Below are 12,568 nucleotides of genomic sequence, written 5' to 3'. Positions count from 1 at the left end.
TTTTTTTGCATCCTCTGTATATAATTCACATATACACATTTTTAAACAAATAGAAAGTGAGCTTTCAAGCCCAAAACAAGTTAGAGTTGATGAGAAGACAGATGGGTTCTCAAGTGGATTTCCTTTGGCCTTGCACTACCAGACCTGTTTCCAGTCCATTAACTCTGCTCAGGAAAGAGGAGTAAGGAGCCATCAGAAAACTTTTTTGACTTAGACCCAAGCTTTTCTGGAGTGAGCATTATTCTTTTGGTAGCTAACATCGAGCGCACTGAAATGGAATAAAGATGGCACTTTTTCAAGGCATTTGAAGGGAGAAAACCTCGGTAAGAGCGATGTGCATTTTCAATGCAAGAGACCAAATTTAATTTGGCAGTGAAGATCAAGAGTAGGCAGGATTTCACCTATGTCAGCAGAAAAAGAAAACAGTAGAGGCACCTGCTAAATGTCTCAAAGCCTTCAGAAGCTGACAGGGGTGGAGAAGGTGCTGCTGAACTGATGTCCAGGATGCCTGATGAGGATAAACAGAAATCAAGGGTTTGCCCCACTTCTAAAGCTGTCAGATAAAATATAGGACAATTCAAATCCAGATATATTACATTGTATGAGATGTATGGGTGTTGAAAAATGTTTGCTTTTATCTTAAAATTCAAATTGAACTAGGCATTCTATATTTTTATTTGCTAAATCTGGCAACCTCACTCCTCTCTAAGTCTGCAGGGCACTCCAGCTGCAAGCTACTGGTGGCTCCCAAGGCCTTGGTCAGAGATTCCAGCGAGGAATGTGTGTAGTGATGGTGGTGGGTGTGTAAGCTGAATCTCTAACAAGGAATATTAGAGTCAGGTACCCCTTAGATCAGCGGTTCTCAACCTGTGGGTCACGACCCACAGGAACTGCATTAAAGGGCCCCGGCCTTAGGAAGGTTGAGGACCACTGCCTTAGATGATGCACCAAATGTTGATCTGGCTTCTCATAATGTTCCTACTGGCCCTGGGTTGGTCAGCCTGCCTTCAAGTCCACAGCCACCACCTTGCTTCTGTCAAGTTCCGTTCTCTTTCACTCTTGTTTTAGAGCCTTCACGGCACAGGCTATTTTGTACCTATATTGTTATGTCCAATAGCAAGCACAGAGCCCAGGGTACGGCGGAAGTCCAATAAACATTTACTAAACTTGAGATTTTCAAGGGTACTGGTAGTGTTGTTACTATTGTTGCTGTTTGTTTCTTGCTAAGAACAGTGAGAATGAGATTGTTCCCTCCCAAACACTTACTTTGTCCTTACTTTTTATAATCCCATAAAGAAAGACAGAGGTGCATGTGGTGTCTTTGTCCTACACGCCCAATACAGTGTCCGGTACGTGGAAGGTGCATGAATGAACGCTGATTATGATGTTTGAGTACAAAGACAGAAGTTTGATTTCCATTTCTCAGAATACACCAGTCCCTCAATATTACAGGAGCTGGGTGAGGATGGGGGAAGGAAGCTAGCTGATATGGAGAAGAGTTGGTGGGGAGTGCTAGGAGGAAGTGGGGGCGAATATTAGTCATGGGGTTTACTCCCCTAAGATAAGAAGTGTTTGAAGTCGGGGGAGGGACTGGGAGGCCAAGCAGTAATAGGAGAGGAAAAGGAAGGAAACCCCAAACCCGTGTTATCAGGAAGGGGAGGAGGCTTCTTACAGCTCCTGGGCTCTTTGAGCACTATTTCCAAATGGCCATCTATCTGGAAGTGACCGATCTCAAGTGATATGCATTAATTAAAAACTATTCATACTGTGTGGGAAATTCTTAAGCTTTTAAATTCATCTAAAACAACAAACCTTCTTAAATGTAGTTCAATTTTAAATGCTTATCACACTCCACTATAATATCGGATACAGGCAGGAAAAAAATATTATTTAAAATTGAGTTTTCCCCCAAATTAATTGCTTTTATATTATACAATAAAATAAAGGCAGGCCAGAGAGGCAGCTAGCCGCCATCTATCCTTGGAATGCTTTTCCCACCAGATGAAAGTACACATGGCTAAGGTGAAAGAAAGTCTAAGGATATTCAAGTCTAAGACTTAGCACTCAAGACATAGTAAATGGCTACTAAATTATAAAGGTTTTTAATACATGAGGTAAGTTTTAATTGTATTTTCCTATCTAAAAAAACTTGGTACTTCTTTTGTTTTGTTTTGTTTTTTTGAGACAGAGTCTTACTTTGTCGTCCTCAGTAGAGTGCCATGGCGTTACAGCTCACAGCAACCTCCGGCTCTTGAGCTTAGGCAATTCTCTTGCCTCAGCCTCCCAAGTAGCTGGGACTACAGGTGCCCACCACAACACCCAGCTATTTTTTGTTGCAGTTTGGCTGGGGCCGGGTTTGAACCCATCACCCTCAGTACATAGGGTTAGCACCCTACCCAGTGAGCCACAGGCACCCTACCCACTGAGCCACAGGTGCCGCTCTTTTTTTTTTTGTAAAAAGCTACTCACCTTTGGGAATTAATAGTTTTAATCTTTTATGCTTTTGTTATTACAGTTAACTGGAACACATGTATCTTACACTGAACTTAATTAAAGCCAGTTTCTTTGTGGCATTAACGGTTTAAGGTGGAGAACTGTCTGCAGGTTTCAAAACTCAGCTTGATGTTTGGCCCATATACATGCTTTACTAGAAATAAATTCATAGAAGATCCAGAAACAGCTGGAAACATTCTTGTTTTATGTCTGACATAAAATTTTGTAGAAGAAAAATGGTCACAAATTAATTCATCTGGCCTGTCATACAGCTTATCTCTGACCTGATGAAAAATGTACTTTCCCCTTGTTCTTAGCTGTTATCGCCATAGTAACAGAATGGTCAGGAATGTATATGCTGTAGCTATATACCGATTTTAATGTATTTTTAAAGAAGACTTGGACTACCAGATATGTAAACAGTATTCTTTTATAGGACATGCATAACCTCCTGTCATAGTGACTCAAAATCTTTCATAGAAGATAAACTTTTAACTTGAATCCAAAAGGTTAGCTTTCATAATAGTTCATCTTTGAACCCCACCCCCACAATAAGCTCCTTTCACTAACTGTTGATATACTATCCAGACTATCAGATGAAATCAGTGTTTGATGCTTATGAAACTCACAGAACTGTGCAAACATACTGTTTTATAAGGCATTAATCCAGAGATCCAATAATCTGTACAGTGAACTTTATCTTGACAGGTAAATCAACTCGTTGCTAAGTAAAACAGCCAGACAATACCATCCTTGTTACTGAGCTGCAGGTGTTTAAAAAGTTAAGTGAACTGTGGGGGAAACTTCACAGCACCTTGTGGCAGGAATGAATGGTGGTGAAGGAAGCAAAGCTTGGTTAGTTGGTTAGGCAGGTGTCTAGGACATTTAAGGGAGAAAATAGATATCTAAAAGCAAAAGGAGATGCCCGGTTACATTTTTAATGGCCTGACTGGAAATAGTAGAGCTAAGGTTAGAAACAGGAAAATTAAATGGAAGTAAAAATTTTGGAGGTAACCTTTCTTTAAATTTCATCATGTCCAGATTACTATAGAGACATTGTCCAGTTATCTAAAAGCAAACATTTTTGCTATTGGCCTCAGAAAAGTTTATTAAATCCCTTCGGAGTCTGTGACAGAGTTCCTGTCTCTCTTAAGCTAATGTAATATAGTTATAGGAAGTATTATCTGCAAGCATTTAAAATAATTGCAGCCAAGTGAAATATATATATATATATTAGGTATCCACTTACTAAGCAAGTTTAAGCGAGTCTGTATCTCTGATACTTGACCTGGGGGAGAAAAGCCATAATAGCCCTATAATAGAAGTCTCCAACTAGAAGTTTAAGAAAACACTTCTAAAAATAAAGCCACTGGTGGGTATATTTTATGGCATGCTAATAATCTCTTTATAAAGTTGTGTTTAAAAAATGAAAGTGGCATGAAAAATAAAATAATAGCGTTGAAGAGAAACTAAAGAACAGAAAGGATTTGTGAGCTAGGTAATGAATGTCTCCAGTGAAAACTGTTCTGTTTTACAGTTACACAGAGAAAAGTGTACCGAGCAGAGAGAAGACAGAACAGTGTTTTACTGGCCAGACACCTGACCTATGATGAATTTATAGTTCATAGGTGAGGGGTTATAGTAAGATGATTTATTCTTTGAGGTATTACAAACTACAGAGTTGCATTTAGGGTTTTCTTCTCCCACTATTCATCTACAAAGTTCCTTTGATGAAATCACCACAGCGTTTCATCTTCTAGAAAATCCTGCCTTCTCTCTTTGCAGTCACCACCTACAGGTCAAGGGAGGGTTGGGGAGGGAATCTCAAGTGTTGTCACCTGGGTTTGTGCTCCCTGGCAGGCTGCCTTCTCCAACTCTCATGGCTGTCACCGAGTCTGCTGAGCCAGTCAATGCACAATTTAATCTTATAACTGCAGTAAAATAAGTGGGCACCAGCTGTATACTATTGACTTATCTACTTCAGGGGTCCTCAAACTGCGGCCTGCAGGCCACATGAGGCAGTGTGATTGTATTTGTTCCCGTTTTGTTTTTTTTTACTTCAAAATAAGATATGTGCAGTGTGCATAGGAATTTGTTCATAGTTTTTTTTTTTTTTTTTTTAACTATAATCCGGCCCTCCAAAAGTCTCAGGGACAGTGAACTGGCCCCCTGTTTAAAAAGTTTGAGGACGCGGGAGTCCCCTTTGCCCAGACAGTCCCCTCCCAGCACTTCCTCTTTCCAATTCTGTTACTCTCTAGACCTCTCTACTGATGTCTGTTGGTCCACCTCTCCCCACCCTCAACACCCAGTCCTTTTCTCACCCTCATCTCCAGGGACCAGGTGTCAGGTTGTTTACTGCTCTAGTCTCAGACGCTCCTGAATCAGCTTGTTTTGTGATCACCTCACACCAGCATGTGCTCCAGAGTTGTGAGCCCCTGCAGTCCCCTCTCCAGAGTAAATTCTATCGGGTTCTGACCCTGTCCCAGCTCCTCTGTATGTTGTGCTGGAGTCCCCTTCTGCTGCTTCCGGTTTCCCTGAATTGCTGCTCTTCCGCTCTGATTTACACCCTGTGGTTTTCTTTCCTCTTTGTTGTTTTTAATCTTCATTCTATTCTCCCTTAAAACTGCATGCACTTTGCCCACAGGAAACCGTATCTTCCCTCTGGATGGAGCATGGTTTTTTTCACTATTGTGTATTGTGTATCCCCATTCAGACACTCACAACAAGCTTGCACATTTCATTTCGCGGCACACTCTGACATGCTAAAGATGACCCAATTTTTATTATATATTTAAAATACATGATAACCATGTACTTATATAACACAGAAAATTCCAGTCTCCAACCCTGATTTGAGTGAAGGGGGGAGGTTAATTTACAATATTGGTTTTCTCAAGTGTAAATGTAGATTTAGGGAGGAAAAGAAAACTGTAAGTAAATTTTTTAAGTTAACAAACTTGAATAAATATACCAAAATATTGTTAATCACATTCACCCATAATTTATCACTAGTCTGAAATTTCCTGTCATCCTTGCCTCTTTCACCAATTGTGACTCCGTAGCTACATGTTCTGTGCACATTTACTAATTTCCATCTTTTTAATGGATTAATGCTAAAGCTCAAATTTCAGCATTTGAGTGGACATAGCTTTTCTAGTTCACTCTCTAGCCCCAATTTTCAAGTCTTCATTCATTCAGTAAATATATATTGAGCACTTACTCTGTACTGAGCCCTGTATTCAGTGCGGGGCACACAGACTTTAAAAATTCATTTCCTATCCTCAAGCAAGTTACAATCCAATGTAGAAGTGAAATCATTACTTTATGGGGCTTAGGTGTGTCTTTGAAAAGGAAGAGCCAGCGTCTTCCAGGCAGGAGGAATGCGAACAAAGGCGGAGAGGCGAGCAGAGCGCAGCGCCTCTGAGGAGCGGCCAGTTCCTCTATTTGCTCTGGGAATAGCAGACAAGGTCAATGTTGACGGGGAGAGGAGGATGTTCATTGGCTTGAGGAGGGCAATGGAGTTTTGAGATAGCCAGTGTGGCTATTCTTGGAGAACCAGGCCTAGCTGAAGACATGGTGAAGATTTTGCTGGTGATCTTCATCCTGCGTCATCATGTCACCAATCTGCGTAGTTCTGGTACTTCATTGACAGTGTGTGGCAGCCTGGCTATAAGAGTAAATATAGGATTTGGTGAGATAGGTGTGGAATAACTAGGAACTAAAATAGCTGTGCGTGTCTGTTGAGAAAGTGGTTGAAAGTCTGGCTCATGGAGCTTAACCCAAGGCGAGGAGGCCATGAAACCAAGGCAAGTTGCTGACTCAGGAAAGGAAAAGCAAAAGCAAAGATCATGAGACAGGCTGAGGAATTTTAAAAGGATACAAGGTCCTTGGAGAAGTTAAGATAAAGGTTCAAAATTTCAGAAGCTCAGCAACTGTGGGCGGCGACTTGACCCAGGGTGTGGCCATGGGAATGGGTGGGGGAAATAGACTGGAGGCAAAGTTCCCGGAGCTGATGGATTTCCAGCTCTCCAGGAGACACAGGGCAGACTCATGTGGCGCTGAGAATTCCCAGGGATGGCAGTCCTTTTCCTGGCAAATGATGCGTGATTTATTCCTGTATCACATACATTCAGTAAGTACCTACTTTGTGCTAAACACTGACCTACATGCAATCAGCACCAGAAAGAAAGACAAAGTTCCTGCTCTCCTGGACTTTATAATCTAGGAAAGGGGTAAGTCAGGAAAGAACAAAAAATAAGCCCAAAATGTCACCGGGGCATGTGTTCTGACCAGTTAGTAAGGTTGCTCATGGAATGGAATAAGACAGGCAGGCCTAGCCGGGTGGCCAGGAAAGGCCTCCCAGGATGGGGCAGTTATGCTCAGACCTGGAAGTCAAGAAAATCAAATTCAACAACCTTTGTTTGTTGTTGTTTCTGTGTTGTTGGGGTCACCATGTGCTGGACATCACTCCACATACAGGAAATGGAAAGACAGATAGAAAAGAGGCCCTGAGTTATACAAATAAAGGAGAAGTAGCAAAAAAATCAACTAAATTCAAAAGACCCCCCATGACTCCAAAGGCAGATTCGGAATTATCCTTTTTCTCTCATTGATATTAGGTGTTTTTATTTTAAATGGTATCTGCAAAATAATTCATAAAAGATACAGTAATTACAATAAAAATGTATAATTAGCAATGAAAGACCCCATTCAGTGGGGCGCATCAGAAGTGATGTAGATAATCCGGTTTGTTTATTTATTTATTTATTTTGAGACAGAGTTTCACTTTGTCATCTTCGGTAGAGTGCTGTTGCATCACAGTTCACAGCAACCTCCAACTCTTGGGCTTAAGTGATTCTCTTGCCTCAGCTTCCCAGGTAGCTGGGGCTACAGGCGCTTGCTACAATGCCCGGCTATATTTTTGTTGCAGTTGATTGGCCTGGGCCGGATTTGAACCCGCCACCCTAGGTATATGTGGCTGGCCCTGTAACCACTGTGCTATGGGTGCTGAGCCAATAATCCAGTATTTTTTATATATAAGGAAAATGCAGTTGATCCTTGAACAATGCAGGGGTTAGGGATACTGACACCCCCACCTCTGTCTAGTTGAAAATCCAATCCCCCAAACTTAACTATTAATAGCCTACAGTTGACAGAAAGCTTTGCCAACACTGACCACAGTTACTTAACACATATTTTGTATCTTATTGTTTATACTCCTTAGAGTTGTGTTACTGATAACAAGCAAATGTCTGGAGTGTTAGCAAAACTCAACTGTTGTCCCCAAGCCCCTCATTATATCTGAAAGAATAAGGAACTGGGGGATAGGGAGTTACATCCAAGTAGTTATCCCTTTAATATGGGCTCAGTTTCGGAAATCGTTTTCGATAACCAGACTTTTTCTAAGTCTGACTTGGGGGCCTGGGAACTTCCACATTTCTTTAAAGATGATAAGATATAGTCTGACAATCCCCCAAATTCTACAAAGTAGGTGAGGAAGGGGGAAAGTCTGTCAAGTTGAAGGGACCGGCCTTGGTGGTACATCAGTCATAATACCTCCTCTGAGAGTGACAGGAGCTGCAGGGGATAGAGGGGCTGGATTTGGAGCCGGAAGACAGACATCAGTACTGGCTGCTGGTTTGATCAAATAGCGAAAGTTCTCTGAGTCTGTTTCTTTGCCTGTTTTGCTTTAGTATTTTAAAGAGCAAATGCCTGGGTGGCGCCTATGGCTCAAAGGTAGGGCACCAGCCCCATATGCCAGAGGTGGTGGGTTCAAACCCAGCCCCGGCCAGAAACTGCAAAAAAATAAAATAAAAAATAAAGAGCAGATGCCCACCTCATGTGATTGTTATATTAGATAATACATAAAAAGTGCTTTACCCTGGGTAGGGCTAACCTAGCCCGAGGGCTTATTATTAATAAAATTCCTAAAGAAAATGCCATGCCGGTTCACATTAAGTAACAAGGTGGGAGTTACCACTGAGTTATTTCTTTCTCTAGAATGTAAAATGCATGCTTCCTGTCTTTAAAAATGCCAAATGTTTGTTTAATACATGTTTGTGGAATAAATAGAAACTGGACGGAGGGTTACTCTTTGGAAGAGGACAAGGGTCCCAGCCCCTTCTAAGGATTCATACGAAAAACATACTTAACCAGCTCTAAATCATGTCAGCAGCTGGAGCACAGGGCCACCAAAGGAACCCTGTGTCACTCTGGGATAAAGACCCTGGCTGAATTTCTTTTTAAACATGCAAGCAGAAAATGTACCTGCTCCGAATGTAGATTCTCCCTCATCTTTACAATACCTTTCATTGTGATGACACTTTGAATTTGTAAAACTCTCTCACATATAGCTTAACTTTGATCAGGGTAAGGAGAACAAAATGTTCTTCTCTGCATTTGACTGATAAGGAAACCTGCGTCTGCAGAGGTTAAATAGCCTCTGTCTCTCCTGTGGTTTATCATTCTCAGAGCTGAGGTGGTGAGTCCTATTCTCACTCTCATACCTTTCACATTCATTGCGATTTTCTACTAATCTTTAGTGACTTTGTCGTGTAACAGGATGCTATCCAGAATTTGGCTGGACTGGACTCTTATGAGAATTGGAGAAATGGTTTAGGCAAAATACTAATAATAATGATAACAATACCAACAACTAGCATTTAACGAATGTTCATTACATGCCAAGCACCATCCTAAGTATTTTATGTATAATAGCATTTGATCCTTGCCAGAAACCCTATCAGGAAAACACTATTATTATCCACATTATATAGATGCTGAGGCTGAGGAATAGAAAAGACAGGTGAAGGGAGGTGCCTGTGGCTCAGTGGGTAGGATGCTGGCCCCATATACGGAGGTTCAAACCCAGCCCCCAGCCAAACTGCAACAAAAAAATGGCTGGGCCTTGTGGCGGGCACCTGTAGTCTCAGCTACTCTGGAGGCTGAGGCAAGAGAATCGCCTAAGCCCAGGAGTTGGAGGTTGCTGTGAGCTGTGTGACACCACGGCCCTCTACCCAGGGCCATAAAGTAAAACTCTGTCTCTACAAAAAAAAAAAAAAAAAAAACGGGTGGTTTATGGTGATCACACCACCAGCAGATGTGGAGCAGTGCTAGGAGCCTAGCTGGCTGTCTCCTCCACCTGTGCCCTCAGCCACTTCCCGTTACTGCTGATGGGAGCAGGGCTGGCTCTCACTGTCCTTCCGATGACATGTTCATTAACTTCAAGGAGTTCAGTAGCCCTGGAAGAAAGCTTCCCAGGGTATAAGTGTCCCCAAAATGTACCAAGGTCTTAAACTATGCTACTGCATATGAAGTCAGATAATTAAGGTTCAAACTCATACTAGAAAAATGCCACATACCTCACTGCTGAGCATCACTGCTGTCACCTTCAAGGTACTACCCGTGGAAAGCTATACACCAATGCCAGTGCCTACCCCAGCCTTCAAAGCAACTTTGGAACACTTTTTCTGGAATGGCTATCAGAGTTGTCATTATTGGAGAGCTGGTAATTAAGTTCACAAACTCATCTAGAAAAAAATGCTACACACCTTATTGCTGAATATCACTACAGTTACCTTGAAGTACTCCCTTTGTCCGGATGGCAACCACAGGCCTCGTATGGGAAGTCATAGCAGATCGCTTCTGTCAAGGTTTTGTGACAAGCTAAATTTCAACCTTATGAAACAGACAGGTTGAAGGAGAACACAAGCAATGTCAGGATGATTTCAATCACTAGAAACTTCTTCAATCCAATCGCCTGTGAGTGCCGTAAGAAATTTGTGAGACACTGACCCAGGGCCTTGCTGTAAGGTAATGGTGGTCCTCTAAAGCATACATGTAAAATATAAAAGGGAATTGCAATATTTATAAAGTCAGTGGGATATTATGATGTGATATTAAGCCTGGGTATTCAAAGCACTTACCACTCTCCATCAGTATAATACTAAACATTGCCAAAAGTTCTTCATCAGTAATATGGAGCTGACAGCTAACACCAAATTTTGCTTCCAAGGAAGCATAAAGCCTGATGACTTTTTAATTAACAAAACAAAGCCCCAGAAGCAATCCAAACGGTTAGCATTAGAAGACTAGTCAGAGCATGGTCGTGGGGTGAAGCTACACCAAACAGAGCAGCACAGATTGCCCACTGCCCAGGACCCTGCCCGAAAAATCAGCTTCTCCAGAACTTCTAGCAACCTTTTTTTTAATGAGGAAATAAATAATGTGAGTTTGCATTTCAGAATCTCCAAGAAGAAGGCCCTGAAATGTAGGCTGAAGAGTGTACCAAAGGAATAATTGCTGTCTGTCTTGAGAAGGGAGCATGCAGGGAAGAAGTTCCAGGGGCTCTTTCCCCTGCCGCCCTGCAGCAGAGTGAAACGGGTCCCTGCAAGGAAGCCAGTTCCCCACAGTAAAGCTGGTAACAGCACGAAGCGCTGCGCCACCTCCACGGACTCCTGGCAGAGCATTCCTGGCCTGGTGCAGTTAGAAACTCAGCTGTGTTCTTAAGCAAAGGTTTCCAACAAAAAAAAACTCAGCAGGCAGACAGCGGTATGTGCTTCTGCGTTCTTCCATTAGGTGAGAAGGTACAGAATCAGAGTCAAGTATGGGAGGGGGAGTGGAAGAGATAAGAAGGTAATGGGATGGCCAAGTTGGTGTTCAGACGTGGAGGTGAGCAGGTGGCAAGTCTCACTAATTGCCTGTGGCTGCGGGTGAACAATGGTGATGGGTCTTAATTATATAGCTCTAAAAGAAGGAGAAAGGGAAATATATATATTTCATAATTTTATGCATTTTCCTCCAAATGTCTAAAAGTACAAAGAATCTTGTCATGAACAACTTTGTATATATTTTATATTTTGGCATATATTTGTGTATTTTGGCATATATTTGTATATTTATATGCCAAAATATAAAATATACACAAAGTTGTTCATGACAAGATTCTTTGTATACCAAAATAAAATATATTTTAAAATACAATATAAAATATATTTTGAAAACATTTTCTAAAATGAAGAAATAATCTGAGCAAATATATATTTTATATTTTGGTATATGAATATAAATGTTTATTTGCCAAAGTTGTTCATGACAAAATTCTTTGTAATTTTAGGAATTTGGAGGAAAATATATAAAGTTATGAGCGCTTTAAAATGAATTATGGTGCGTTTACCCAACAGAATTTTACATATTCCTTAAAAACTATACATTAAAACATAACAAACTGGGGAAATGCTCATAAGCTAATGTTGAGTGAAAAAAATTGGAAAATTTGATAAAAAAAGTTATTGTCATTGTTTTAAAATGTGCAAAGACAATATTGAAAAGGAAAATTTTCAAATGTTATCAGCTGTTTCTTCCTGGTAGTATTACAGGTAATTTTAATGTTTCCATTTATAATTTTATGTGTTAAAACTACAATAGTCAATAAATTTACTCCTATATTTAAATTAATAAACTTTATATAAGAAAAGAGAATGATAACTCATGACAACGAAGCAATGTCACCACAAGCATAATTAAAATTTATCTTTATGCTAAAGAGCAGATACTAATAGTAACCAGCCACCTAAGTCTCTATAAATAAGCATTTAGTCCGTAAATGATCCCACTGAGTGCTATTCATGGAAAAGACACAAAGAATTCAGAAATACAGGCAATTCTCAAGTTATGAATGAGATGGGTTCTGTGGGTTTGTTCTTAGTTGAATTCGTGTGTAAGTTGGAACAGGTAATGGTTTCAGTTCACAAGTGTGAGTTGTACGTCAGTCAGACGTTTGTAACTCGGGGACCAACCGTAATCACCTCCGCACTATACTAGTTCCAGCTAGAGGAACTCAGGACTGGTGGCAAGGCTGAGAGGAATCAGGCCATTATTCTTCGTGCTCTGCGACAAGTGGTCCCATGGAGGTGGCCCCAAGGCACTCACAACAGGAGCCCAACCATGGAGGAGGAATCAGACAGTCACGGGGATCTGGGGAAGGCTTCTAGTAGAGGTGACACCTGGGTTGAATCTTGAAGGATGGGGGAAGAAAACAAAATACTGGCAAGAGCTTTCAAGACTTGGGATGGAG

The 12,568-nt window shown here is 41.1% G+C and overlaps 1 protein-coding gene across 3 annotated transcripts in view; it reads left to right on the top strand.

Annotated features, from left to right (window-relative positions):
- Positions 1-12,568, top strand: part of STARD13 (StAR related lipid transfer domain containing 13) — a 270,950-nt gene that overhangs the window by 17,977 nt on the left and 240,405 nt on the right. The window contains exon 1 of one of the 3 annotated variants that reach the window (XM_053563159.1): positions 6,515-6,625. The exons of 1 other annotated variant lie outside the window; for it this stretch is intronic. Coding sequence is in view for 1 of the 2 variants with exons in the window: in XM_053563157.1 (XP_053419132.1) it covers positions 6,590-6,625 (36 nt within the window). In the remaining variant the exon portion in view is untranslated. Of the gene's footprint in view, positions 1-6,514; positions 6,626-12,568 lie in introns of those variants that run through there. One more of the 3 variants, XM_053563157.1, reaches the window with a different exon arrangement.

This window comes from Nycticebus coucang, chromosome 15 (assembly GCF_027406575.1).
Source record: "Nycticebus coucang isolate mNycCou1 chromosome 15, mNycCou1.pri, whole genome shotgun sequence".
NCBI classification, from domain to species: domain Eukaryota; kingdom Metazoa; phylum Chordata; class Mammalia; order Primates; family Lorisidae; genus Nycticebus; species Nycticebus coucang.
The sequence above is the reverse complement of the archived record's forward strand: the minus strand, read 5'-3'. Positions and strand labels throughout refer to the sequence as shown.